We start from the raw sequence: 25,370 nt of genomic DNA on the forward strand, positions 1-25,370 counted from the left end.
CGTACAAAATACAATATACTATAGTTACAAGTATATTGAAGGAAAGTCAGGTAATGTAAAGCAACTTAAATACATATGTTTATCGATTTTAGCCTTTTGCTGTAATCCACAGGATCTAAAGGAGGTAGATAGTATGTTAGACTTCATTGACTTCTTTTAAGTTTAGGACTATCATAGATGTCCTTCTTCTTTTTGTATTTGTTCAGAAGGATTGTTGATTCTTGTACTGCTTGACTAGCTTCATGCTAAGTTTCCTTTTTTAGTTTTCAATATACTAGTTACTTACCTTGTCAAAAAAAATGATGGAGGTGCTTGAAAGCGCCGTTATCTCCGCCGTACTTAATATCCTTCGTCGCTCTTGCTTGGAACAGTAGAAAGCAATAAGGCAATAAATAGGATTCTTGATGGAATGTTCAGTCTGGAAGAATGTTCAGTCTTGAGGGAGCAACAATAGGTTGTTGGATTCACAAAGAAGGCAAGGCTTGTGTTACACATGTGGTCATACATATATCTATGGTCATCAGTACAAAAATAAGCAACTCAATGGTATTTCTGCAGCTGAGGATCAACAAAAGGAAGAACCAGAGGAGGAAATTGTAGCAATAGATGATGAGGAACCCATAATCTTCAATGAATCAGAGATTGTCGAAGAAGCTATTAGTTCGCATGCATTGTCAGGAACTGTGTTTCCTCTTACTATCAGTCTTATAGGAGAAGTCAAGAAACAAATAGGAACTGTGTTTCCTCTTACTATCAGTCTTATAGGAGAAGTCAAGAAACAAATGGTACCTGTACTGTTACACTCCAGTAGTACACATAGTTTCTTGGATATGAAGACTGCTAAGAAGATGGGAAGTGTGATTAGACAATGAAAGTGACTGTAGTAGATGGCAATCAGGTTATGAGTAATCACATATGTCTCAGTTTGAAATGGAGAATACATGGAATTGAGTTTGAAGACTGTGTCAAGCTTATCAACTTAGGAGCTTCAGACATGATACTAGGGGGTGACTGAAATAAAAAACACAATCCTGTATTACAGGACTTTGAGAAGTATGAAGCTCAAATAACATCTCCGGAAAGCACAATGAATAATGTTTCCTGGACAACAAAATAAGATTCAAAATTTCATTTAAGCTCCAGAAAGCACCTCCATCATTTTTTTTTGACAAGGTAACTAGTATATTGAAAACTAAAAAAGGAAACTTAGCACGAAGCTAGTCAGGCAGTACAAGAATCAACAATCCTTCTGAACAAATACAAAAAGAAGAAGGACATCTATGATAGTCCTAAACTTGAAAGAAGTCAATGAAGTCTAACATACTATCTACCTTCTTTAGATCCTGTGGATTACAGCAAAAGGCTAAAATCGATAAACATATGTATTTAAGTTGCTTTACATTACCTGACTTTCCTTCAAAACATCTGGCATACAGGACAAGAGCATGACAAAATTGACACACAAGCACAAGATGATATGCAGAATAAGGTAGCCAAGAAGTGAATAAAAGACCTGCAGGTTATGAAGTAACTTCAGGAAACTTGCAACAGCAAAATGAGATACCTGCAGGTCTTGCTAATCAGGAGAACAACTTTGTATCTCCATCTAAAGTTGTTGAGATATGTGGAAATATCTAGAACAATGTCAAGGATGGTTTTGCTGGGGAAAAAACAACAGCAGACAGTCAGGAATTTAACAAACCACCTACAAGTACATCAGGTCATAGCAAATCCATGGAACTCAAATCCATATAATCTCAAATCCATGCAAAAAGCAGAACCAGGTCATAGCAAATCCTGGAACTCAACAGGCTAGCAGAGAGGATACTAGTACATCAGGTCAAGTAAATGCAGGCAATTTGCAGGTTTGTCTAACATAGGCAATTTGCAGGTTTGTCTAACATTCACTAATGTACATCAGGTCATGACTACCATTTTGTCAAGTTCATATTTTCTACATGCTTGCTAGTTATGTTAGTTTGCCTCAATAGGACTAGTAAGGTAAAACTCTACAAAAGGAAAAAATTCATAAAACGTACCACTACACCATCAATATTGTCAAGTGCATTACCCTTCTCAGATCTCTAAAATGTCGAAATGGCTCAAAGAATGTCTTCGTTGAGGTATCTGAAATGGAACAAAAGAGAAAGAAACAACATAAGGATGCTTTTAAGAGGCTAAGGAGGAAGAATAAAGATGCACATTTATGTTCTTTCATAAAAGTTGCCAACTCCAAAACACTGATAGTATTCGAAAATCGAGTAATAAAGCTAAACCATTCCAGATAGAACCTATAAATAGGAAGTAAACAATCAGCTACTAATTTTAAACATGTAAAGAAAATATGTAAGTCTAAACAAAATACTTACTAATTGCTATTAATCCTCATCCCCATCCCCATCTCCCTCTTCTGACCATTCTTCCTCATCAGTTGTTTCGTTTTCATTATTACATTCGTTCACCTCTGCATTAATATCTTCTGCATTTATTTCTTCCAATATGTGTTCTGCATGCTCTAAATCATCTTCTAACTCATTGTCAACTGTTTGGTGAACAACTGATATGTCGTCATCCTGGAACGCAACAGCAATTCTCCACTTCCACTCGACCCACGGGTTTGACTTTAATTACCACCCACCAAGCAAACTTATCTCGGGACGCGCGAGGATAAGGAGCATAGTACACTTGTCTAACATTTTGTGCAATAATGAAAGGATCATAAGCCGCGTACTCCTCGTGTGATTGACTTCTATGATGTTATCTTTGCTCGAGTACCCTTGTACCTCTATTTGGGGTTGGATCAAACCACTTGCACCGAAAAAGTACAATTCTTTTTTTGCCACCACCAGAATATTCCAGTTCTAGGATCTCCTTAATTACACCATAATAATCGACCCCGGCTTGGTTTCCATCCCCACCTTTAACCCAAACCCCGCTGTTGTTAGTTTTCGTATGCTTAGATCGTTCTTCGGTAGTAAATTTAAAACCATTTACCACATATTTGTCCATAGAATAGACCATACCAGTCCCCAAGATATGTCCTTTAAAAGTTGGTCATGGTAACCATACTACGTCTTCGTAAACCTATTAATAGTTAAGAAATAGTAAGTTAGCAATAATATAATGCGCACTTTTTAAATTATATTAGCTTTCTGAAAAGGCTGTAACACTTACATAATCGTTAAACCACTTCCCAAACTGGTCGTACACTTTTTCAATGCCATTTAAATGCACAAAGTAGCTGTCCGACAAAATGGAGTTTGAGTTAGTTGTTATGCTTTGTACTTGGATATTTAGTGCAAAATAATAATTACTTACTCATAATATCGTTGAACTTCCGGGCAATTTAGCAAGACATGTATCGATGCAGATTTAGACTCCATATCATTAAATTCTCTTGTACTTTTTTTTGAACCTGAACCCGGTCGATTGAAGATTGATATCGGCTTCGCTAAAGCATCATTCTCACCTCCTTCATAATGCCGATTGGGTCTGTTTCGCAAGCATGGCACATCATTCCCAAAGTAGTAAGAACAGAAATGAGCTGTTTCCTTAGCAAGGTAGGCTTCGCAAATTGATCCTTCAACTCTATGTTTCTGCTTGATACCCCGTTTAGACTTGCCAATAGTTCTGCATAATGTTATTTTAAGCATGATTTTTTTTAAATAAATTAGTAGAGAGAAATAAATAAAAATTTACACCTATTACCTCTCGAAGGGATACATCCAACGACAATGAACTGGGCCTCCGAGTCGAGCTTCTTTGCGCAAGATGAATTGGAAGATGTTCCATCACATCGAAGAACCCCGGTGGAAGAATTTTCTCCAGCTTACTTGTTATTACACTAATATTCTGATGCATCCGATCCGGGTTGTCTACTCTCAACGTCGGAACACGGTCTTTGAAGAACAAACTAATTTCTCGTCATAGGCTTCAGTTGATTCGAGCAGTAAGCTACTAAATGCAATGGGAGTAAAGTTTCCATGAAAACATGACAATCATGGCTTTTCATCCCATGTAACTTTCCTTGCGCCATATCAACACGTTTTTCCAAATTTGATGCATACCCATCAGGCATCTTCAAGTTCTTAACCCATTCACAAATCTTTCTCTTATGATCCATTGTGAATGAATAACTAGCCTTGGGCTTGAAGACCCCGTTCCCTTTGTCCTGCAACCATAACTCTTTACGCATACAATATTCCTGTAAGTCCAATCTTGCCTTTGGATTATCTTTTGTCTTGCCCTTGACATCCATTCTGTGTTGAATAAATTATCAAAGTAATTTTTTTCAATGTGCATAACATCAAGATTATGCCGGAGAAGATTATCCTTCCAATATGGTAACTCCCAAAATATGCTCGTTTGGTCCGATTATGTGCAAGCCATACCCATCGAACTTGTACGGTGGTTCTTCAGTAACTTTTGGAAAGTTCTCAACCCTCTCCCAAATTTCCTCTCCTGAAAGTCTTGGAGGTGGATAGTTTCGTTCAATTTTGTTCTTCCTAAATGCATTTTTCATACTCCTAAACTCATGATCCATTGGCAAGAACTGACGGTGACAATCAAACCATGAATTTTTTTTTGCCATGCTTTAAAGTGAACGATTTAGTATTCTCCGTACGCAAGAAGGACAAGCTAACTTTCGGCGGTCATCCACCCGACAACATCCCGTAGGCGGGAAAATCATTAATAGTCCACATTAAAGTGGCCCGCAAATTAAAATTTCGCTAAGAGAAACGTCAAACGTCTCAACCCCTTCAACCCACAACATTTTCAACTCATCAATCAAAGGTTGCAAGTATACATCAATCAAAACTTTTGGATTACGTGGGCCAGGAATGATGCAAGTAAGGAATATATAAGGACTAGTCATGCACAACTCTGGTGGAAGATTATATGGTGTTAAGAAAACAGGCCAGCAAGAATATGGTGTAGCAGAAACAGAATGTGGAGTGAATCCATCGGAACATAAACCCAACCTAATGTTTCGTGGTTCAGCCGCAAAGTCTGGATATGTTGTGTCAAAATGTTTCCAAGCCTCTCCGTCTGATGGATGACACATAACACCAGGCGGCCTTCTATTTTCACTGTGCCATCTCATATGAGGAGCGGAGCTATTTGATGCGTACAACCTCTTTAACCTTGGTGTAAGAGGTAAGTAATGCATCGCCTTAACGGCAACCCTCTTCCCGCTACGAGTCCGCTTAAAACGAGCTCTTCCACAAAACTTACAAGATTCTAGACCTTCATCATCCTTATAGTATAACATGCATCCATTTTCACAACAATCAATTCTCATCGACGAGAGTCCTAATTTAGACACTAGTCTCTTCACCTTATAGTAATTTTCAGGTATCTCTAAATTCGGGTCAACTAATTCATGTATAAGGCCAATCACAAAGATCCATTGCACCTCGAGGAACATTCCAATCTGCTTTGATGCTTAATAATCTAACAAAAATAGACAATTGAGAGTGGGACTCCCGTCATATAAAGGGCCGACTAGCCTTTTTCAACCTGTTCCAAAAAACGACTAGCTTCTTCATTTGGAGCTTCTTCACCATGGTTACCGATTCAAAATCGGAACGCATCCCATAAGCATCTTGAACCATGTCGTGCATTCTAGAATTTTGGACATTAGGTTCCACCGCCCTACTACTTTCACCAACAACAAAGTCTTGAAATCTACCAAAATTACTATTCATTTCTCCATGACTAGTCCATACTGTATAATCTTTTTGAAAGCCGTCTCTATAAAGATGAAGCCTAACAATCTCTGGTTTCTCGTAATTCCTACATTGACATATCACACAAGGGCACCTAACCAAGCCATGACTTAGAAAAGTTTCAAGTGTCATTGCATAGCCAACAAAAGCATCGACACCGTCTACAAATTCTTGCCTCATCCCCCCTCGGTTTTCGTTTGTCCTATTATACATCCAATTACGAGATTCCATCTACACAAATAACACCAAATTTGAAATTATTAGGGAACAAATTCAATGTTTAATTTAATTCAATGTTCAAAACCCAAATCACCAGTCGCCCTAATTAGCAAATTAAAGCTTCAGACTAGGAATTCCCAGCTGGTAACTGAGAAAAGCTTTAATAGTTCATAAATCAAAAGATTGCTAGCATGCAGGTTAATCACTAAATAATGAAAAAAGAAACAAAGACAGCAAAAGAATGGAAGACAACAGACAACAAGATAACAATTACGGTGTTTCTAATTCCAAATTACACTAAGCATCAATTCAACAATTAAAATAGAGAAAGCACATTTTGAGATAGGAAAATACATACCAGAAAGATTAAGGATGCTGTCTACTGATCGTCAAAGTTGTCAATAGAGGCAGCACAATGATCTCCTAAATCAAGCACAAACAACTGAGAAAAGAAAAGGGAAGATTGGGTCAATTCTCTCCAGGTGTCGAACATTTTAGTTAGAGTACCAAAAAAAAAAAAAAAAAAAAGGGAAGTAACTTTGGGAATTAAAACGAAAAACGAAATTAGTGAATCAAAGGAGAAATTAGGGCTTACCCAGAAGATGGAAAATGAAGTGAAGAAAAGGGCGTGAGATATGGGGAAAATGAAGTGAAGAAATTAAGTTTGAGAGCATAGAAAATGGGGGAGGGATTTGGAAGAAGTAATCAATTAGGCAAACTCTTTTATCTCAATGTCATTTCTAAAACAAGCTTTTTTCAGAAAGGACATTTAGTTAAAAGTGTTTGCCGGTACATCTTTGTTCAGTTCAACAAACTATAGTGAAAATTAAGTGGTTCAACACAACCATTAGAACAAAAGAAAAGCTATCTAACAACAAACAAAAAAAAACAATGCAGAAAGAATGTTATTTTTCAACTAGATTTTCGACATGAATCAATTAAGCAAAGGGTATAACACGGAAGAGAGGGTGGATGACTACCATTTAACACCCATTCTGCTGCTCTTCTTCTGTGGTGCTCGGCTATGGCGATTAGGAGTAAGATAAGGTAGGGACGGCGGCGGAGGCGGAGATGACTGGCAGGAATGACGGTGGCGGCGCCGGATTTATTAGGGTTAGACGGAGAGGGGAGAGAAAAGGTGAGAGGAAAAGAGGGAGAACTGGGACTAAGCTCGATCTTGCGTCTGGATAGATTAATTATTTCAATAATTATACCGACCTCATGAGGTCGGTATGTTTTATAATTTTATTTTTTATTTAAAATAATACCGACCTCGTGAGGTCGGTATTCTTTTAAATTAAAAATAAAGTTATAATATTTGTCATCAAATAAATTTCCGACCTAGTGAGGTCGGTACATTATTTTTTCAAATTTTGTTAGAGTATTACCGACCTCATGAGGTCGGTTTATTTTAAAAAAAATTAAAAAATAAATATTACGACTTTACCGACCTCATGAGGTCGTTTTTTTTCCGACCTCATGAGGTCGGTTTTTTTCCGACCTCAACTGAGGTCGGTTTTTTGAGGTCGGTTAAACCAGTTTTTTTAGTAGTGCTTGTCATTTATTTTTATTTTCTTAATATTATATTTTTAAATATTTTAAATTACCAATTAATTTAATTGATAGTGCTTTTAAGGTCATTTCTAAGTAGACTGGTTTTGCGCACGTGTGTTGCACGCGTATATCGAATTATGCCGTACACGATCCCATTTCCTGTAATTCTTACACTCATCTCTCATTATGCCAAAGGAAAAAACAATTGGGGGTTTTTTTGTGTGGCGGGGGCCGGGGCCGGGGGGGAGGCGAAAACAAACTTTGACTAGTGGGAAAACAAGATGAGCAAGCTGTGGAACACTCGTTACACATCCCAAAGACTAGTCTTCCACCAACACTCTGATTTCGAGAACACAGAATGGATTCCTTCCTTACTGTGGTCTCACCGTATTCGTCTGGAAATTACATATGGATTCATCAAACGGCTCTTGCATATGATGGCTTCCTCTCAACAAAAGGGTTATCTTTGGTTGGGAAAGAGTGAAAGTCACTTTGTATAAGTCATTGATAATTCGTTCCTTGTGTTCAGACATTGCCGACAAGGAAACAATAATCGATTAAAATCCACCATTAGCGTAGTTAATTATATCTCAGCAATTCAGCGTATGCAATTGAAAGAAAACCCCCAAAAAATCCAGATGCTTATTATCTGTATATACCTTCTTTGTTCTTTCTCTTGGAAAACAAACTAAAAACAAAGGAGGTATTTTTCAGATCCCCTTATGGATGCAGTAGAAGGTGAGTCAAAAAGAAAAGAAAATTGCAAGAAAATCAAATCTTCGAAGAATAGAACACTTTTATTTATTTATTAAGAACTCAACTGTAGATTTCCTGAATATAAAACTTGAGAGAAAGAAAGAGAACTGAAAGTCTAGAAAAGTATGGAGAGCATCAACTGAAGGAGTACTCGAGTTGAAGATGACCATAGGTTTTTTACTTCTTGAGATTTTTCTTTTTGATATTTTTCTTGACCATTCAATATGTTGTGTTTAATGGCGAACTAATGTGAATTCACATTAGATGAGGGACTATTAAATGAGAAAACCTTAATTAGAAGAATCTTTTTGTTTTCAAAATTTGAATTCGAAAACTCTAATTAATGGTAGAGATCTCGTCATATTTTTGAGCGAATTTTCATTGATCACTCCGTCTTGTATGCCATTATCATGTCTTTTCTTTACGTTATGCTCTTTTAATGATTTTTATGTCATTTTTAAGTAGGCTAGTTTCTTCACACGTGAGTTGCACGTGTATGCTGAGTTAAAGTAATATCAACACAAGTTTTAGTAATTAGTAGAAAAATTTGTAGTTAATGAACTAGAAGGAAATTTTTTAATTATTGCAAAATGTCTCTTTTGAAAGATAAGAAAACTTTCACAAATTAAAGTTCATTTCTCCTTTGAGAAGATAAATCGTTGTTTTTGAAATCAAAATTTATTTCCTGAAAGTCTAGAAAAGTTTGGAGAGTATCATGGAAGGAGTAATCAAGTTGAAGATGGCAGGAGATTTTATAATCATTTGAGATTTTTCGTTTTGGCTTCTGCCCAACGACTGGTTTACACATCCGTCTTCACCCTTGCAAAACCACGCCTTGATTAGGGGATTCTTTGAATTTCAGTAGCAACTGAAAAACCTGGAAATCGTCTCATCTTAATTTGAGTTTTTTCTTGAGTTGGTGCAGAAACAAGAAGCCTGAGGTGGAGATACAGTCTTTTTTGGGTTTCTGCTTATTACTTTAGTCAGGTACGTTTTCGTTTAAAAAAGAGGTCAAAGGAAGAGAATGAGTTTTACTATGCTTGAGAAAAATGATGATCTGATTGATGTTTTATTTTTATTTTTAAATACTTTATCGGAGATGTTTCTATTTGTTGTTTCTTGTACTTCAATTTTACTGCTCTTTTTTTTTTTTTTACTGCTCTATCGGGTTTTTATAGTATTTTGCCATGGTTTATTGACTTCTGTTATTGCTTTTTTCATACTGTTTTAAATTGCTTGTCCTTGTGCCGACGATCTATTGGAAACAACCTCTCTATCCTTCCAAGACCCCACTTGTGGGAATTCATTGGGTATGTCGTTATTGTTGAGATTTTTCTTAATCATTCAGTTTTCTGTGTTTAATGGCACACCAATTTGAATTTGCGTCACATAAGGGCCTATTAAATGATAAAACACTACTTATAAAAATTTCTTCATTTTCAAAAACTCTAATCAATGATAGATATCTCATCAATCTCGTCATATTTTTTAGTCAATTTTCATTGATCATCGGTCCTTCATGCTGCCATTGTCACATGTCCTGTCTTTTCTTTACGTTATAGTCTTTAAATTATTATAACTGATAATGCTTTTTATGTCATTTTTAATAATATTAGTTCATTAGCAAATGCGTTGCACGTATATGTCGAGTCGTGTAGTACATGTTTTTGTAAAGGGAGGAGAACTCAAGTCGAAGATGGCAATAGGTTTTATAATCCTTTGAGTTGAAGTCTTGAAGATCACAGAAGAAAAAATGGCATGCATGGTCAATAAATTTCCAATTATTCATTAAATCTAAGGTTTCACTTACAAGTTGCTGATCAAAAAGCCCAGAGAGAATCTGATAGAATAGAAGCACTTGGAAATGAGACCAGTACATCTCTTACCATTTCCTGCAAATGAGACCAGTACATCACCTCTAACCATTTCCTGCAACTCTTACATCCATTTCTCTTTTTAGCAAAGGAAAAAAATGAAAAACAAACTAGAAACAAAGGAGGAATTTCTCAGATCCCTTTATGCATGTAGTAAAAGGAAAGTCAAAAAGAAAAGAAAAGTTGCAAAAAAGATCAAATCTTTACTTGAAGAATAGAACACTTTTATTTATCTATTGTAGAACTCACCTGATTGTAGATTTCTTGATTCTAGAACTTGAGAGAGCGCGAGACACTTGAAAGTGTAGAAGTGTTGAGAGAAGCAAATGAAGGGGTAGTTGAAGATTATAATAGGATTTATACTTGAGATATTTTAACCATTTAATATTCTGTGTTTATTGACCTGAAGACGCTCTAGATGATATCGAAGCTGAGTCCTCGAGGTAGTTGTCGCTCTAGATGATATTGAAGCGGAGTCCTCGAGGTAGTGGTCGCTCTAGATGATATCGAAGCAGAGTCCTCGAGGTAGTAGTCAATCCGATGTAGCTAGACATTAGTAGGCGAGTACCCATTAATATTTTTCTCGGGATTATTGAAGAAGAAAACACATTTAATAGTCTAATTTTTCATTCATGAGATTTGAATTCGAAAATTCTAATTAGTGATAGAGATCTTATCAGTCTCGTCATAATTTTGACTGAATTTTCATTGATGACTCCATCGTGACCTTCGTCACTTGTCATGTCTTTTTATTTTTTAAATGTTATACATTTTAAATTGCCAATTAATTTAATTGATAGTAATTTTAAGGTCATTTCTAAGTAGACAGGTTTTTCGTACGTGTGTTGCACGTGCACGTTGAATTATGCAGTACACTATCCCATTTCCTGCAACTCTTACACTCATCTCTCATTATGCCAAAGGAAAAAAAGCAATTGGCGGGGGTGGGGTGTGGGATGGGGAGGGAAAACAAACTTTGACGTGCAAGGAGTGGAACACACGTTACACGTCCCAGAGACTAGTCTTCCACCAACACTCTAATTCCGAGAACACATAATGGATTCCTTCCTTACTGTGCTCTCACCGTATTCGTCTGGAAATTACATATAGATTTATCAAACGGCCTTTGCATCCGATGGCTTCCACTCAACAAAGGAGTTGTATTTGTTGGAAAAGAGTGAAAGTCACATTGTATAATCATTGATAGTTCGGACCTTGTGTTTAGACATCACCGACAAGGAAATGATGATAGATTAAAATCCACCATTAGTGTAATTAATTATATCTCAACAATTCAGCGCATGCAATTGAAAGAAAACCCCCCAAAAATCCAGATGCTTATTATCTGTATATACCCTCTTTGTTCTTTCTCTAGGAAAACGAACAATAAACAAAGGAGGTATTTTTCAGATCCCTTTATGGGTGCAGTGGAAGGTGAGTCAAAGAGAAAATCAAATCTTTGAAGAATAGAACATTTTTATTTATTTATTAAGAACTCACCTATAGATTTTCCTGATTATAAAACTTCAGAGAAAGAAAGAGAACCGAGAGTCTAGAAAAGTATGAAGAGTATCAACTGAAGGAGTACTTGAGTTGAAGATGAAAATTGGTTTTACAATTCTTAAAATTTTTCTTTTTGATATTTTTCTTGATCATTCAATATATTGCGTTTAATGGCGAACTACTTTGAATTCACGTTAGATGAGGGACGATTAAATGAGAAAACGTTAATTATAAGAATCTTTTGTTTTCAAAATTTGAATTCGAAAACTCTAATTAATGATAGAGATTTGTCAATCTCGTTATATTTTTGAGTGAATTTTCATTGATCACTCCGTCCTGTATGCCGTTATCATGTCTTTTCTTTATGTTGTGCTCTTTAAATATTTTTAAATATATTAAATTGTTGTAACTTATAATGATTTTTATGTCATTTTTAAGTATGCTAGTTTATTCACACGTGTGTTGCACGTGTATGCTGAGTTAAAGTATTCTCAACACAAGTTTTAGTAATTATTAGAAAAATATGTAGTTAATGAACGAGAAGGAAAAACTTTAATTATTGCAACATCTCTTTTGAAAGATAAGAAAACTTTCACAAATTAAAGTTCATTTCTCCTTTGAGAAGATAAATAATTGTTTTTGAAATCAAAATTTATTTCCGGAAAGTCTAGAAAAGTTTGGAGAGTATCATGGAAGGAGTAATCAAGTTGAAGATGGCAGAAGATTTTATAATCATTTGAGATTTTTCGTTTTAGCCTCCGCCCAACGACTGGTTTACACATCCGTCTTCAGCCTTGCAAAACCACGCCTTGATTAGGGGATTCTTGAAATTTCTGTAGCAATTGAAAAACCTGGAAATCGTTAATTTGAGGTTTTTCCTGAGTTGGTGTGGAAACAACAAGCCTGAGGTGGATATACAATCTTTTTTGGGTTTCTGCTTATTGCCTTAGTCAGGTACATTTTTGTTTAAAAAAGAGTTAAAAGGAAGAGAATGAGTTTTACTATGCTTGTGAAAAATGATGATCTGATTGATGTTTTTATTTTTATTTTTAAATACTTTATCTGAGATGTTTCTATTTGTTGTTTCTTGTACTTCAATTTTACTGCTCTTTTTTTTTTGACTGCTCTATCAGGTTTTTATAGTATTTAGCCATGGTTTATTGACTTTCGTTATTTTTTTTCATACTGCTTTGAATTGCTTGTCCTTGTGCCGAGGGTCTACTGGAAACAACCTCTCTATCCTTCCCAGACCCCACTTGTGGGATTTCACCGAGTATGTCGTTGTTGTTGAGATTTTTCTTAACCATTCAGTTTTCTGTGTTTAATGGCAGACCAATTTGAATTTGCGACACATAAGGGCCTATTAAATGATAAAACACTAATTATAAAAAAAATTTCATTTTTAAAAACTCTAATTAATTATAGAGATCTCATCAATGTCGTTATATTTTTTAGTCAATTTTCATTGATCCTCCGTCCTTCATGCTGCCATTTTCACTTGTCCTGTCTTTTCTTTACGTTATATTCTTTAAATATATTAAATTATTATAACCGATAATGCTTTTTATGTCATTTTTTAATAATATTAGCTTCTTGGCACGTGTGTCGCACGTATATGTCGAGTCGTATAGTACACGTTTTTGTAAAGGGAAGGAGTTCTCAAGTCGAAGATTGCAATAGGTTTTATAATTCTTTGACTTGAAGTTTTGAAGATCAGAGAAGAAAAAAATGGCATGCATGGTCCATAAATTTCCAATTATTCATTAAATCAAAGGTTTCACTTATAAGTTGCTGATCAAAAAGCCCAGAGAGAATCTGAAAGAATAGAACCACTTGGAAATGAGACTAGTACATCTCCTCTCCCATTTCCTGCAACTCTTACATCCATTTTTCATTCTGCCAAAGGAAAAAAAAATTGGGGAAAAAAGTGAAAAACAAAATAGAAACTGAGGAATTTCTTAGATCCCTTTATGCATGCAGTAAAATGAAAGTAAAAAAGAAAAGAAAAGTTACAAACAAGATAAAATCTTTAATTGAAGAATAGAACACTTCTTTTATCTATTGTAGAATACACCTGATTGTAGATTTCTTGATTCTAGAACTTGAGAGAGTGCGAGACACTTGAAAGTGTAGAAGAGTTGAGAGAAGCAAATGAAGGGGTATTTGAAGATTATAATAGGATTTATACTTGAGATATTTTAACCATTTAATATTTGGTGTTTATTGACCTGAAGACGCTCTAGATGATATCAAAGCGGAGTCCTTGAGGTAGTTGTCGCTCTTGATGATATCGAAGCGGAGTACTCGAGGTACTGGTCGCTCTACATTATATCGAAGCGGAGTCCTCGAGGTAGTAGTCAATCCGATGTAGATAGACATTACTAGACAAGTACCCATTAATATTTCTCTCAGGATTATTGAAGAACAAAACACATTTAATAGTATAATTTTTCATTCATGAGATTTGAATTCGAAAATTCTGATTAATGACAGAGATCTTATCACTCTCATCATAATTTTGACTGAATTTTCATTGATCACTCCGTCGTGACCTTCGTCACTTGCCATGTCTTATTATTTTTTTAATGTTATACATTTTAAATTACCAATTACTTTAATTGATAGTGCTTTTAAGATCATTTCTAAGTAGACTGGTTTTTCGCACGTGCACGACCAATTATGCAGTAAACGATCCCATTTCCAGCAACTGTTACACTCAGCTCTCATTATGCCAAAGGAAAAAAAATTATTGGGAGTTGGTGGAGGGGGGACTTTGACTAGTTGGAAAACAAGATGAGCAAGGAGTGGAACATGCGTGACACGTCCCAGAGACTAATTTTCCACCAACACTCTGATTCCGAGAACACAGAATAGATTCCTTCCTTGCTGTGGTCTCACCGTATTCGTCTGGAAATTACATATAGATTCATCAAACGTCCCTTGCATCCGATGGCTTTTTCTCAACAAAGGGGTTATCTTTGGTTGGGAAAGAGTTAACGTTGCATTGTATAAGTCATTGATAGTTCGTTCCTTGTGTTTAGACATCGCCGACAAGGAAATGATAATCGATTAAGCATCCACCATTAGCGTAATTAATTATATCTCAACAATTCAACGATGCAATTGAAAGAAAATGCCAAAAAAATCCAAATGCTTATTATCTGTATATACCCTCTTTGTTCTCTCTGTAGGAAAACAAACTACAAACAAAGGAGGTATTTTTCAGATCCCTTTATGGATGCAGTAGAAGGAGCGTCAAAAAGAAAAGAAAATTGCAAGAAAATCAAATCTTTGAAGAATAGAACACTTTTATTTATTTATTAAGAACTCACCTGTAGATTTTCCTGATTATAAAACTTCAGAGAAACAAAGAGAAACGCGAGTCTAGAAAAGTATGGAGAGTATCAACTGAAGGAGTACTCGAGTTGAAGATGACAATAGGTTTTATAATTCTTGAGATTTTTCTTTTTGATATTTTTCTTGATCATTCAATATATTGTGTTTAATGGCTAACTAATCTGAATTCACGTTAGATGAGGGACTATTAAATGAGAAAACGTTTCTTTTGTTTTCAAAATTTGAATTCGAAAACTCTAATTAATGATAGAGATTGGTCAATCTCGTCATATTTTTGAGTGAATTTTCATTGATCACTCCATCTTGTACGCCGTTATCATGTCTTTTCTTTATGTTATGCTCTTTAAATATTTTTAAATGTATTAAATCATTGTAACTTATAATGATTTTTATGTCATTTTTAAGTATGCTAGTTTCTTCACACGTGTATGCTTAGTTAAAGTAATATCAACACAAGTTTTAGTAATTAGTAGAAAAAACATGTAGTTAATGAACGAGAAGGAAAAACTTTAATTATTACAAGATGTCTCTTTTGAAAGATAAGAACACAATCACAAATTAAAGTTCATTTCTCTTTTGACAAGATAAATTGTTGTTTTTTTAAATCAAAATTTATTTCCTGAAATTCTAGAAAAGTTTGGAGAGTATCATGGAAGGAGTACTCAAATTGAAGATGGAAGTACATTTTATAATCATTTGAGAATTTTCGTCTTGGCTTCTGCCCAACGGCTGGTTTACACATCCGTCTTCACCCTTGCAAAATCATGCCATGATTAGGGGATTCTTGGAATTTCAGTAGCAACCGAAAAACCTGGAGATGGTCTCATCTTAATTTGAGGTTTTTCTTGAGTTAGTGCAGAAACAACAAGCCTGAGGTAGATATACAATCTTTTTTGGGTTTCTGCTTATTACCTTAGTCAAGTACATTTTTGTTAAAAAAAAAAGAGGTAAAAGGAAGAGAATGGGTTTTACTATGCTTGAGAAAAAAGGTGATCTGACTGATGTTTTTTAAAAAAAAAATACTTTATCTGAGATGTTTCTATTTGTTGTTTCTTGTACTTCAATTTTACTGCTTTTTTTTTTTTGGACTGCTCTATCAGGCTTTTATAGGATTTTGCTACGGTTTATTGACTTCCGTTATTTCTTTTTTCATATTGCTTTGAATTTCTTGTCCTTGTGCCGAGGGTCTATGGAAACAACCTCTCTATCCTTCCCATACCCCAACTCGTGGGATTTCACCGCATATGTTGTTGTTGTTCAGATTTTTCTTTTTCATATTTTTCTTAACCATTCAGTTTTCTATGTTTAGTGGCAGACCAATTTGAATTTGCGTCACACTAGAACTTGGAGAGAATTTAGGGGCAGCGTCAATCAACCTTTTGAGGAATCAGGCATTTGTTTTTGGTTGTTGTCTTTATTTGCTTTTGTTGCTTTTCATTTTCCTTTTTTTTTTCAGCCTCTTTATTAGTTGTAACTTTTATTATTATTTCTGTTTTATAAAAAAAAATATCACCCAAGAAGTATTACTTAGTGGCATTAAAAAAAGTTCCTTAAGAATTGGAGCTTAATGGCTATGGGGTGTGTTTCATAAAATACAATTGTTAATATCTCTATCACGTACTTGTCTTGATTAGTCGTGTCATTGAAGTCCTGTCATATCCTTATTTTATGTCAAAATATATTATATACTGCTGATATTAAAAAAACTTTAACTCTATCATTGTATTTCTCAATTTCAAAAACTTTTTCTATTACCCTTAATGAAATGATCTACAATCAAATAAATATCTTTGGCTTATTTTAGACCACAAGTTTTCAAAGTCTTCCTTTCTTTGTTAAAATCCGTGTCTAGTCTAACTATTTCACATAATTTCGGATGGAGGGATTAGTACTTTTTAGGTCATTTTTAAGTATACTAAGTTTCTCGCACGTGCATTTCACGTGTATGCCGAATTATGCATTACACAGTCTCATTTCCTGTAACTCTTACACTTATCTCTCATTTGTCCTAAAGTGATGTGCAAGTAAAGGATAAAAGTGCATATGACATTAAGGTTGTCTTCATATGTACCAACACTTCATGAATTATGTTTTCTAAGCCACTCATTCCCACTCTTCTGCAAAAATTGGGTGCAGAAAATTTTGTAAAAAATTGTATGTTATTACATTCAATGAGGGTGCACTTTATTGTTATTATGGAATAATATTAATGGTGTAAGAAATACTATAGTATCAAGTGGCGATAACGTATAAGCAAATATATATTGTTACTTGTAAATATCTTTTAATTAATCTAATAATATAACAGCCCAGCCCGCTAGTGATACTGGCCGCTTTAGGTCTAGGCTCGCACGGCTTTAAATCGCGTCACTAGGGTGTAAGGCCTGCTTACTTATATACCCAACATCTCCTGTGTTTTGCTGATGTGGCACTTTCCTCCTAAGCTGGGGTGTCACATACACCCCTTCTTATGGACTCAACATCCTCACTGAGCTTTGCCCCACCGCATGGTATTTGCCTAGACTCAAAGACTGAGGTTTGCCCCGCCTACCCCGGATTTTCCTAAACTCAGTTGAACTCTGGCCCACCATTGACAAAGCTGACATCTGAGTGGCTCTGATACCATCTATAACAGCCCAACCCACTAGTGATATTGTCCGCTTTGGGCCTAGGCCCGCACGACTTTAAAACACGTGGCTAGGAGGTAAGGCATGCTTACTTATATACCCAACACCTCTCCTGTGTTTTGCCGATGTGGGACGTTCCTCCTAAGCTGGGTTGTCACATACACCCCCTCTTATGGACTCAGCGTCCTCACTGAGGTTTACCCCACCACATGGGATTTGCCTAAACTCAGTTGAACTCTGGCTCACCATCGACAAGGCTGACACATGAGTAGCTCTGATACCATTTGTAACAGCGCAGGCCGCTAGTGATACTCTCCGCTTTGGGCCTTGGCCCACACGGCTTTAAAACACGTCATTAGGGTGTAAGGCCTACTTACTTATATACCCAACATCTCTCCCGTGTTTTGTCGATGTGGAACTTTCCTCCTAAGCTGGGGCGTCACAAATACTTTGGCCAGTTTTTAAATCTATACTACATACTTTATCTTCTATGATACTCTTAGTTCCATAAAACTTTATACTAGAAAATTCGACTCTAAGCTATGAAGGTAGATCTAGACCAGAAATCGGCGAGTGCAACTCCGACACTTGAAACTCTAGCCTTTGGGGGACGAATCTCAAGTCTGATGATCTTGAATCCAGCTCCGTAGCTCCGGTGACATTGATTGATCAAGAGAACTTGGAGAGAATTTAGGGGCGGTGTCAGTTGACATTTTAAGGAATTAGACAACTGTTTTTCGCTGTTGTCTTTATTTGCTTTTGTAGCTTTTCATTTTCCTTTTTTCCGCTTCTTTATTAGTTGTAACATATATTATTATTTCTATTTTAGTAAAATATCACCCACTAATGTAACAGCCCAGCCCACTAGTGATATTGTCCGCTTTGGTACTATTGTCCACTAAGTTTCTCACTTGTGTGTTGCACGAGTTATGCAGTACACAATCTCATTTTCTGCAACTCTTACATTCATTTCTCATTTGTCATAAAGTGATGTGCAAGTAAAGGGTAAAAGTGCTTATGACATTAAGGTGTCTTCAGGTGAACCAATACTTCAAGAACTAGGTTTTCTGAGCCGCTTCTTCCCACCCTACTGCTGAAATTGGGTGCAGAAAATTTGTAAAAAAAAATATATGTTGTTACATTCAATGAGGTTGCACTTTGTTGTTATTATGGAATAATAGTAATGGTGTAAAAAATACTGTAGTATCAATATATAATTGAAGTCGCGATAGCATATATGCAAATTTATATTGTTATTTGTAATTATCTTTTATGTAATCTAATTATTTGGCCAGTCTTTAAATCAACACTACATTCTTTATCTTCTATGATATGATATTCTTAGTTCCTTAGAAATTTATACCAGAGAATTCAACTCTTACCTATGAAGGTGAAGCCAGACCACAAATCGGCGAGTGCAACTCCAACACTTGAAAATCTAGCCTTTGGGGGATAAATCTCAGCTCCGATTATATATCTTGAATACAGCTCGGTAGCTCCGACGACTTTGATGGGTCAAGAGAACTTTGATCCAAAGCAGAAATCGGCGAGTGCAGTCCGACGCTTGAAAATCTAGCCATTGGGGGATGAATCCCAACTCCGATGATCTTGAATCCAACTCCGTAGCTCAAACGACTTTGATGGATCAAGAGAACTTGGAGAGAATTTAGGGGCGGTGTTGCTCGACATTTTGAGGAAATAGGCAACTGTTTTTGGCTGTTCTTTATTTGCTTTTGTTGCTTTTCATTTTACTTTTTTCCACGTCTTTATTAGTTGTAACTTTTATTATTAATTCTATTTTAATAACATATCACCCACTCACTAAGTATTACATAGTGGTATTAAAAAAGTTCTTTGAAATGGCGCTTAATGGCTATGGGTGTGTGATTCATAAAATACAGTTGTCAATATTTTTATTTCGTACTAGTTTTGATTTGTCATTGAAGTCACATTGTCATATCCTTTTTTTATGTCAATTTTTTTTTTTTTTAAATACGGTCAGTGGGTTTTTTGTCCCCACCAACTCTTTTATTAAATAATCAAAATCCAAATAAGTCTGTACACAAATAAGCAAAGAAAAGGAAAAGTCCAAACAAAGGTAAAAGAAAAGAACAAGACCAAGAGTCTAGAAGGGAAGTAAAGTAAAATTTGTCCGATCTCCTTCTTCTCATCTGCTACTTCACTGCTCAAGATCGTTGATGCTCTTGTTCTTCTTCGATTCCAGATAAGTTCCTGTTGATTTGAATGACATTTTCCCTTTTTGATTTCCACTCCCTTAGCTGAATGCTTATGCTTTGTAGATCTTCCTTCTCAATGAAGTTGCAGCTGAGATTTGTCATCATTCTTCCAATTAGAAGCTGCAGAGGAGCAATTTGAAGATTTTCTTGAGCTATGTGCCCTTCGTTATCAATTTGAAAATATATTTATCAAAATATATTTTATACAACTGATATAAAAAGCTTAAACTCTATAGTTGTATTTCTCAATTACAAAACTTCCTCTTTTATCCTTAAGGAAATGATTTATAACTACATAAATATCATTGACTTATTTTAGACTACAAGTTTTAAAGTCTTCCGTTTTTTTTTAAATTCCGTGCATAGTCAAATTATATCACATAATTTAGGACAGAGAGTAGTACTTTTTAGGTCATTTCTGAGTATACTAAGTTTCTCGCACGTCGGTTGCACGAGTTATGCAGTACACAATCTCAGTTCCTGCAACTCTTACCCTCATATCTCATTTGTGTTAAAGTGATGTGCAAGTAAAGGTTAGAAGTGCATATGACATTAAGGTTGTCTTCGGATGAACCAATGCTTCATGAATTATGTTTTCTAAGCCACTCCTTCCCACTCTGCTGCTGAAAATTGGGTGCAGAAAATTTTGTAAAAAAATGTATGATGTTACTTATTGTTACATTCAAAGAGGTTGCACTTTGTTGTTATTATGGAATAATATTAATGGTGTGAAAGTACTATAGTATCAATATATAATTGAAGTCACGATAGCCTATATGCAAATTTATATTGTTACTTGTAATTATCTTTTAAGTAATCTAAATATTTAGCCAGTCTTTAAATCTACGTAACATACTTTATCATCTATGATATTCTTAGTTCCTTAGAAATTTATACTAGAGAATTCAACTCTAACCTATGAAGGTGGATTCAGACCATAAATTGGCGAGTGCAGCTTCGACGCTTAAAAATGTTGGGGGATGAATCACAGCTCCTATTATATATCTTGAATCCAGCTCTGTAGCTCCGGCGACTTTGATGTGTCAAGAGAATTTGGATCCAGAGCATAAATCGGTGAGTGCAACTCCGACACTTGAAAATCTAGCCTTTGGGGGATGAATCCTAGCTCTGATGATCTTGAATCCAACTCCGTAGCTCCTACAACTTTAATGGATCAAGAGAACTTGGAGAGAATTTAGGGGCGGTGTCAGTCGACACTTTGAGGAATTAGGCAAGTGTTTTTGGCTATTGTCTTTATTTGCTTTTGTTGCTTTTCATTTTCCTTTTTTCCGCTTCTTTATTAGTTGTAACTTTTGTTATTATTTCTATTTTAATAAAATATCACCCACTAGGTATTACTTAGAGGAATTAAAAAACGTTCCTTAGAAATGGAGCTTAATGGCTATGGGGTGTGTGATTCATAAAATACAATTTTCACTATCTCAATTTCTAAACTTCCCTTTTAATCCTTATGAAATAATTTATAACCACACAAATATCCTTGGCTTGCTTTAGACCACAAGTTTCAAAAGTCTTTCTTTCTTAAACTCCGTATCTAGTCAAACTATATCACATAATTTCGGACGGAGGGAGTAGTAGTACTTTTTAGGTCATTTCTAAGTATACTAAGTTTATCGCACGTGCGTTGCACGTGTATACCGAATTATGCAGTACACGATCTCATTTCGTGGAACTTTTACACTAGTCTCTCGTTCTGCCAAAGGGAGGGGGGATGGAAAACAAAATAGAAACAAATGATGTATTTTCTGTAGATCCCTTTATGCCTGTAGTAGAAGGAATATCAAAAAGGAAAGAAAAAATACGAAAAAGAAAATATAGAAATCTTTGAAGATTAGAACACTTTTACTTATTTATTAATTACTCACCTGATTGTAGATTTCTTTATTATAAAACTAGAGAAAAAGAGAGAGACCTGAAAATAGGGCGGGGCATAAACACCCAAAACCGAAAAACCGGACCGAACCGAATTAGTTCTGTTTTTTCGGTTTCAGTTTTTTGGTGTTTTGATTCGGTTTCGGGTTTTTTTTTATATATAACAAATTCAGTGTTTTGGTTCAGTGTTCGGTTCCGAGTCAACGGTTCTTCGGTATTTCGGTTTAACCGAAGATTTACTACCCATTTTTTTTTTAAAGATTTACTATATGAATACAATTTTTTTTTACAACAGTCAATCCACTCTCTCAGGCCCAAATTTAATGTATCCAAGCCCATCCCTATAGATTATAGACTCACCCTAATTTCATTCACTTAACCTAAGCCCTAACTTCATTTCCTCACTTCCTCAGTTCCTCTCCTCTGTCCTCAGTTTAATGAACTGATGAATTGCAGTCAATTTAATGATCAGTTTGACATCCATAATACAAAAGATTACATCACGAGTTCAAATTTTCCAGTACTCATTCTTAAATGTGATGTATGTCCCGAATATAGCTAATATTGGTGCATCTTTAGTTGTTTGGTTTATGTATATCAGAAGTTCAAAACCTTTGGTAACTGTTCTTCATGTTGGCCTTTGATAGGCTCTGTTCATGATTCATTTTCTTGTTGCTTCTTAGCTGCTTAATATTATTTTCTATATGATATCAACTTCTATGTCCTCGTAGTGTTTTAAGTTAGGTAACAAAACAATGTAGTATTGAAAGTTAACATAGAAGTCAATATTTTGGTGATGATGTTTACTTATCTATAGGACTTCATCATATATATAAAGCATCTCATTTTGAAACAATCAATAGCATGCAATAATCAGTACTCCGCAGTCTGCGCAGAGCCACCAAACTAAATTGATTTTGCTCGATAAAATAATTATTAACTAATAAAAATGCCCACCCCTAAATTTACAAGCAGAAATTAGCCCATTTTAGGCCCATGCTGAAAAAAAATCGAATTAGAAAACCGAAATGGATCCGAACCGAACTTCAAAAAATCGAACCGAACAGAACTAATTCAGTGCGGTGTTCAGTGTCCACTTTCAAAAAATCGAACCGAACTTTGAAAAAACCAAACCAAAGAACCGAACGCCCACCCTTACCTGAAAGTCTCGAAAAGATAAGAGTATCAATCAAAGGAGTACTCAACTTGAATATGGCAATAGGTTTTATAATCCTTTGAGATTTTTCGTTTTGATATTATTCATAATTATTCACTATTCTGTATTTACTGGCGGACTAATCTGAATTTGCGTCACATAATTGCATATTAAATGAGTAAACACTAATTACAAGAATATCTTCATATTCTAAATTTGAATCTGAAAACTCTAATTAATGATAGAGATCTCATAAATCTCGTCATATTTTTTAATGAATTTCCATTGATCACTCTGTCCTGCATGTCGCCATTACCACTGGCCATGTCTTTCCTCTTGTCATACTCTTTAATTATTTTTTTTAAATAAATTAAATTATTGTAATTTATTATGCTTTTTATGTCATGTTTAAGTATACTAGTCCTTGACACGTATGTTGCACATTTATGCCGAGTCGTGTAGTGGTAATAGATTTTATAATCCTTTGAAATTTTTCATCACCATTCGCTATTTTGTATTTACCGGAGCACTTATCTAAATATGTGTCACATAAGAACCTATTAAATGAAAAAACACTAATTATAAAAAAATTATCATTTTCTAAATTTGAATTCGAACACTCCAATTAATGATAGAGATCTCATCAATCTCGTCATATATTTAAGTGAATTTTCATTCATCACTCCGTTCTACATGCCTCCATTGCCAGTTTGTCGTGGCTTTTCTTTAAGTTATACTCTTTAAATATTTTTAAATATATTAAATTATTGTACCTTATAATGCTTTTTATGTCATTTTCAAGTATACTAGTCCTTGGCACGTGCGTTGCACGTGTATGTCGAGTCATGTAGTGGCAAATGTTTTACAATCCTTTGAGATTGTCTTTTTGATATTTTTCATAACCATTCACTATTTTGTATTTACTGGGGAACTTATATGAATTTGCATCACATAAGAGCCTATTAAATGAGAAAACACTAATTATTATAATTTCTTCATTTTTAAAATTTGAATTCGAACACTCTAATTAATTATAGAGATCTCATTAATCTCATCATATTTTTAGTGAATTTTCGTTGATTACTGTATCATGCATGTCCCCATTGGCACTTTCTACGTTATACTCTTTAAATATTTTTAAATTTATTAAATTATTATCATAATATTTTTCATGTCATTTTAAGTATACCAGTTCCTTGACACGTGCGTTGCACGTGTATTTCTAGTCATGTAGCGGCAATAAGTTTTATAATTCTCTGAGATGTTTCTGTTCAAGATTTTTTCTTTTTAATATTTTTCATCATGACCATTCACTATTTTGTACCACAACACATAAAAGGAAATTCTTGGCAATAATTGATTTAAGCCTCTTGTAACTGTTGTATTTTTATAACCCCTCTCGTCTTTATTCGACAAGTAGTAAATTTGAATTGCCGAAATTGAACAGTTGTTTTCAAGGAATAACTCAACGTCCAAGAGTAGACATATAAAACACTAGACACTCTCATTCGCCTCTTCATTTCAATTCAAGTTTTCCGGATGATATCTAATTAGCAGATCCAAGAGGAGGTGTTTGAACCGGTAGGGGTGACACTATTTTGCTTCTTCATTCAATTCAAGTATTAAGGGAATCTAAAAGTGACTGAGAGGATACCGATTTGTTTCTTCATTTTATTCAATCCAATTTTGGTCGTTAATTCTCATACGATTAGTGAAAGGCTCAGATTATGTGATGGTAAGTTTGATTCTATCCAAATCTCATTTTTCCATTTACTATGTTTTTCTTCCTCTTGTGTTCACCTATATATTGATGGTTCGATCTAGCAAGTGCCATAGCATCATGAGAGATGCTAGCTTAGGTCTGCATTTTCTTAAATTTATTTTCCCTATTGAGAATCTTCAAGGTAGTAGCATGACAAATTACACATCCTCAACTTTTTGTAAGACAAATTTTTAGTGAGTTTTCATTGATCACTCCGTCTTGCATCCCGCCATTATCACTTGTCATATCTTTTCTTTACCTTATAGTAGTTAAATGTTTTTATATATATTAAATTATTATAAATTATAACACTCTTTATGTCATTTTTAGTACATTAGTTCAATTCCTTGGCACTTGCGTTGCACGTGTATGCCGAGTCGTGTAGTGGCAATAGGTTTATAATCCTTTGACATTTTACTTTTTGATATTTATCATAACCATTCTCAATTCTGCATTTACTGGAGGACAAATCTGAATTTGCATCACATAAGAGCCTATTAAATGAGAAAACACTAATTAAAATAATTTCTTCATTTTAAAAATTTGAATTCGAACACTAAAAAATAATGACAGAGATCTCACAGTGTGATCGCATAGAGACTTTGGAATATACAAGATAAATGGTGTTGAAAGATGGGACAAGAGGGATTGCTTAGGTGTTAAGCGCCGTCCAACCTCCAACCCTAAGGTTTTGGGTTCGACT

At 34.9% G+C, this 25,370-nt stretch overlaps 1 protein-coding gene across 1 annotated transcript; it reads right to left on the bottom strand.

The window, feature by feature from the left end:
* Window positions 1-1,437: 1,437 nt before the first annotated feature.
* On the bottom strand, window positions 1,438-3,823 carry LOC132033316 (uncharacterized). Its single transcript, XM_059423260.1, has 5 exons — window positions 3,709-3,823; window positions 3,319-3,630; window positions 3,175-3,241; window positions 2,040-2,127; window positions 1,438-1,705 (listed from the first exon to the last, which is right to left on the bottom strand). Exons 1-4 carry the CDS (start codon window positions 3,723-3,725, stop codon window positions 2,077-2,079), a joined length of 447 nt encoding a protein of 148 aa, XP_059279243.1. The 5' UTR covers window positions 3,726-3,823; the 3' UTR covers window positions 1,438-1,705; window positions 2,040-2,076.
* Between the last annotated feature and the right edge of the window lie 21,547 nt (window positions 3,824-25,370).

The sequence above is a fragment of the Lycium ferocissimum genome, chromosome 10, assembly GCF_029784015.1.
Source record: "Lycium ferocissimum isolate CSIRO_LF1 chromosome 10, AGI_CSIRO_Lferr_CH_V1, whole genome shotgun sequence".
In the NCBI taxonomy this organism is placed as follows: Eukaryota; Viridiplantae; Streptophyta; class Magnoliopsida; order Solanales; family Solanaceae; genus Lycium; species Lycium ferocissimum.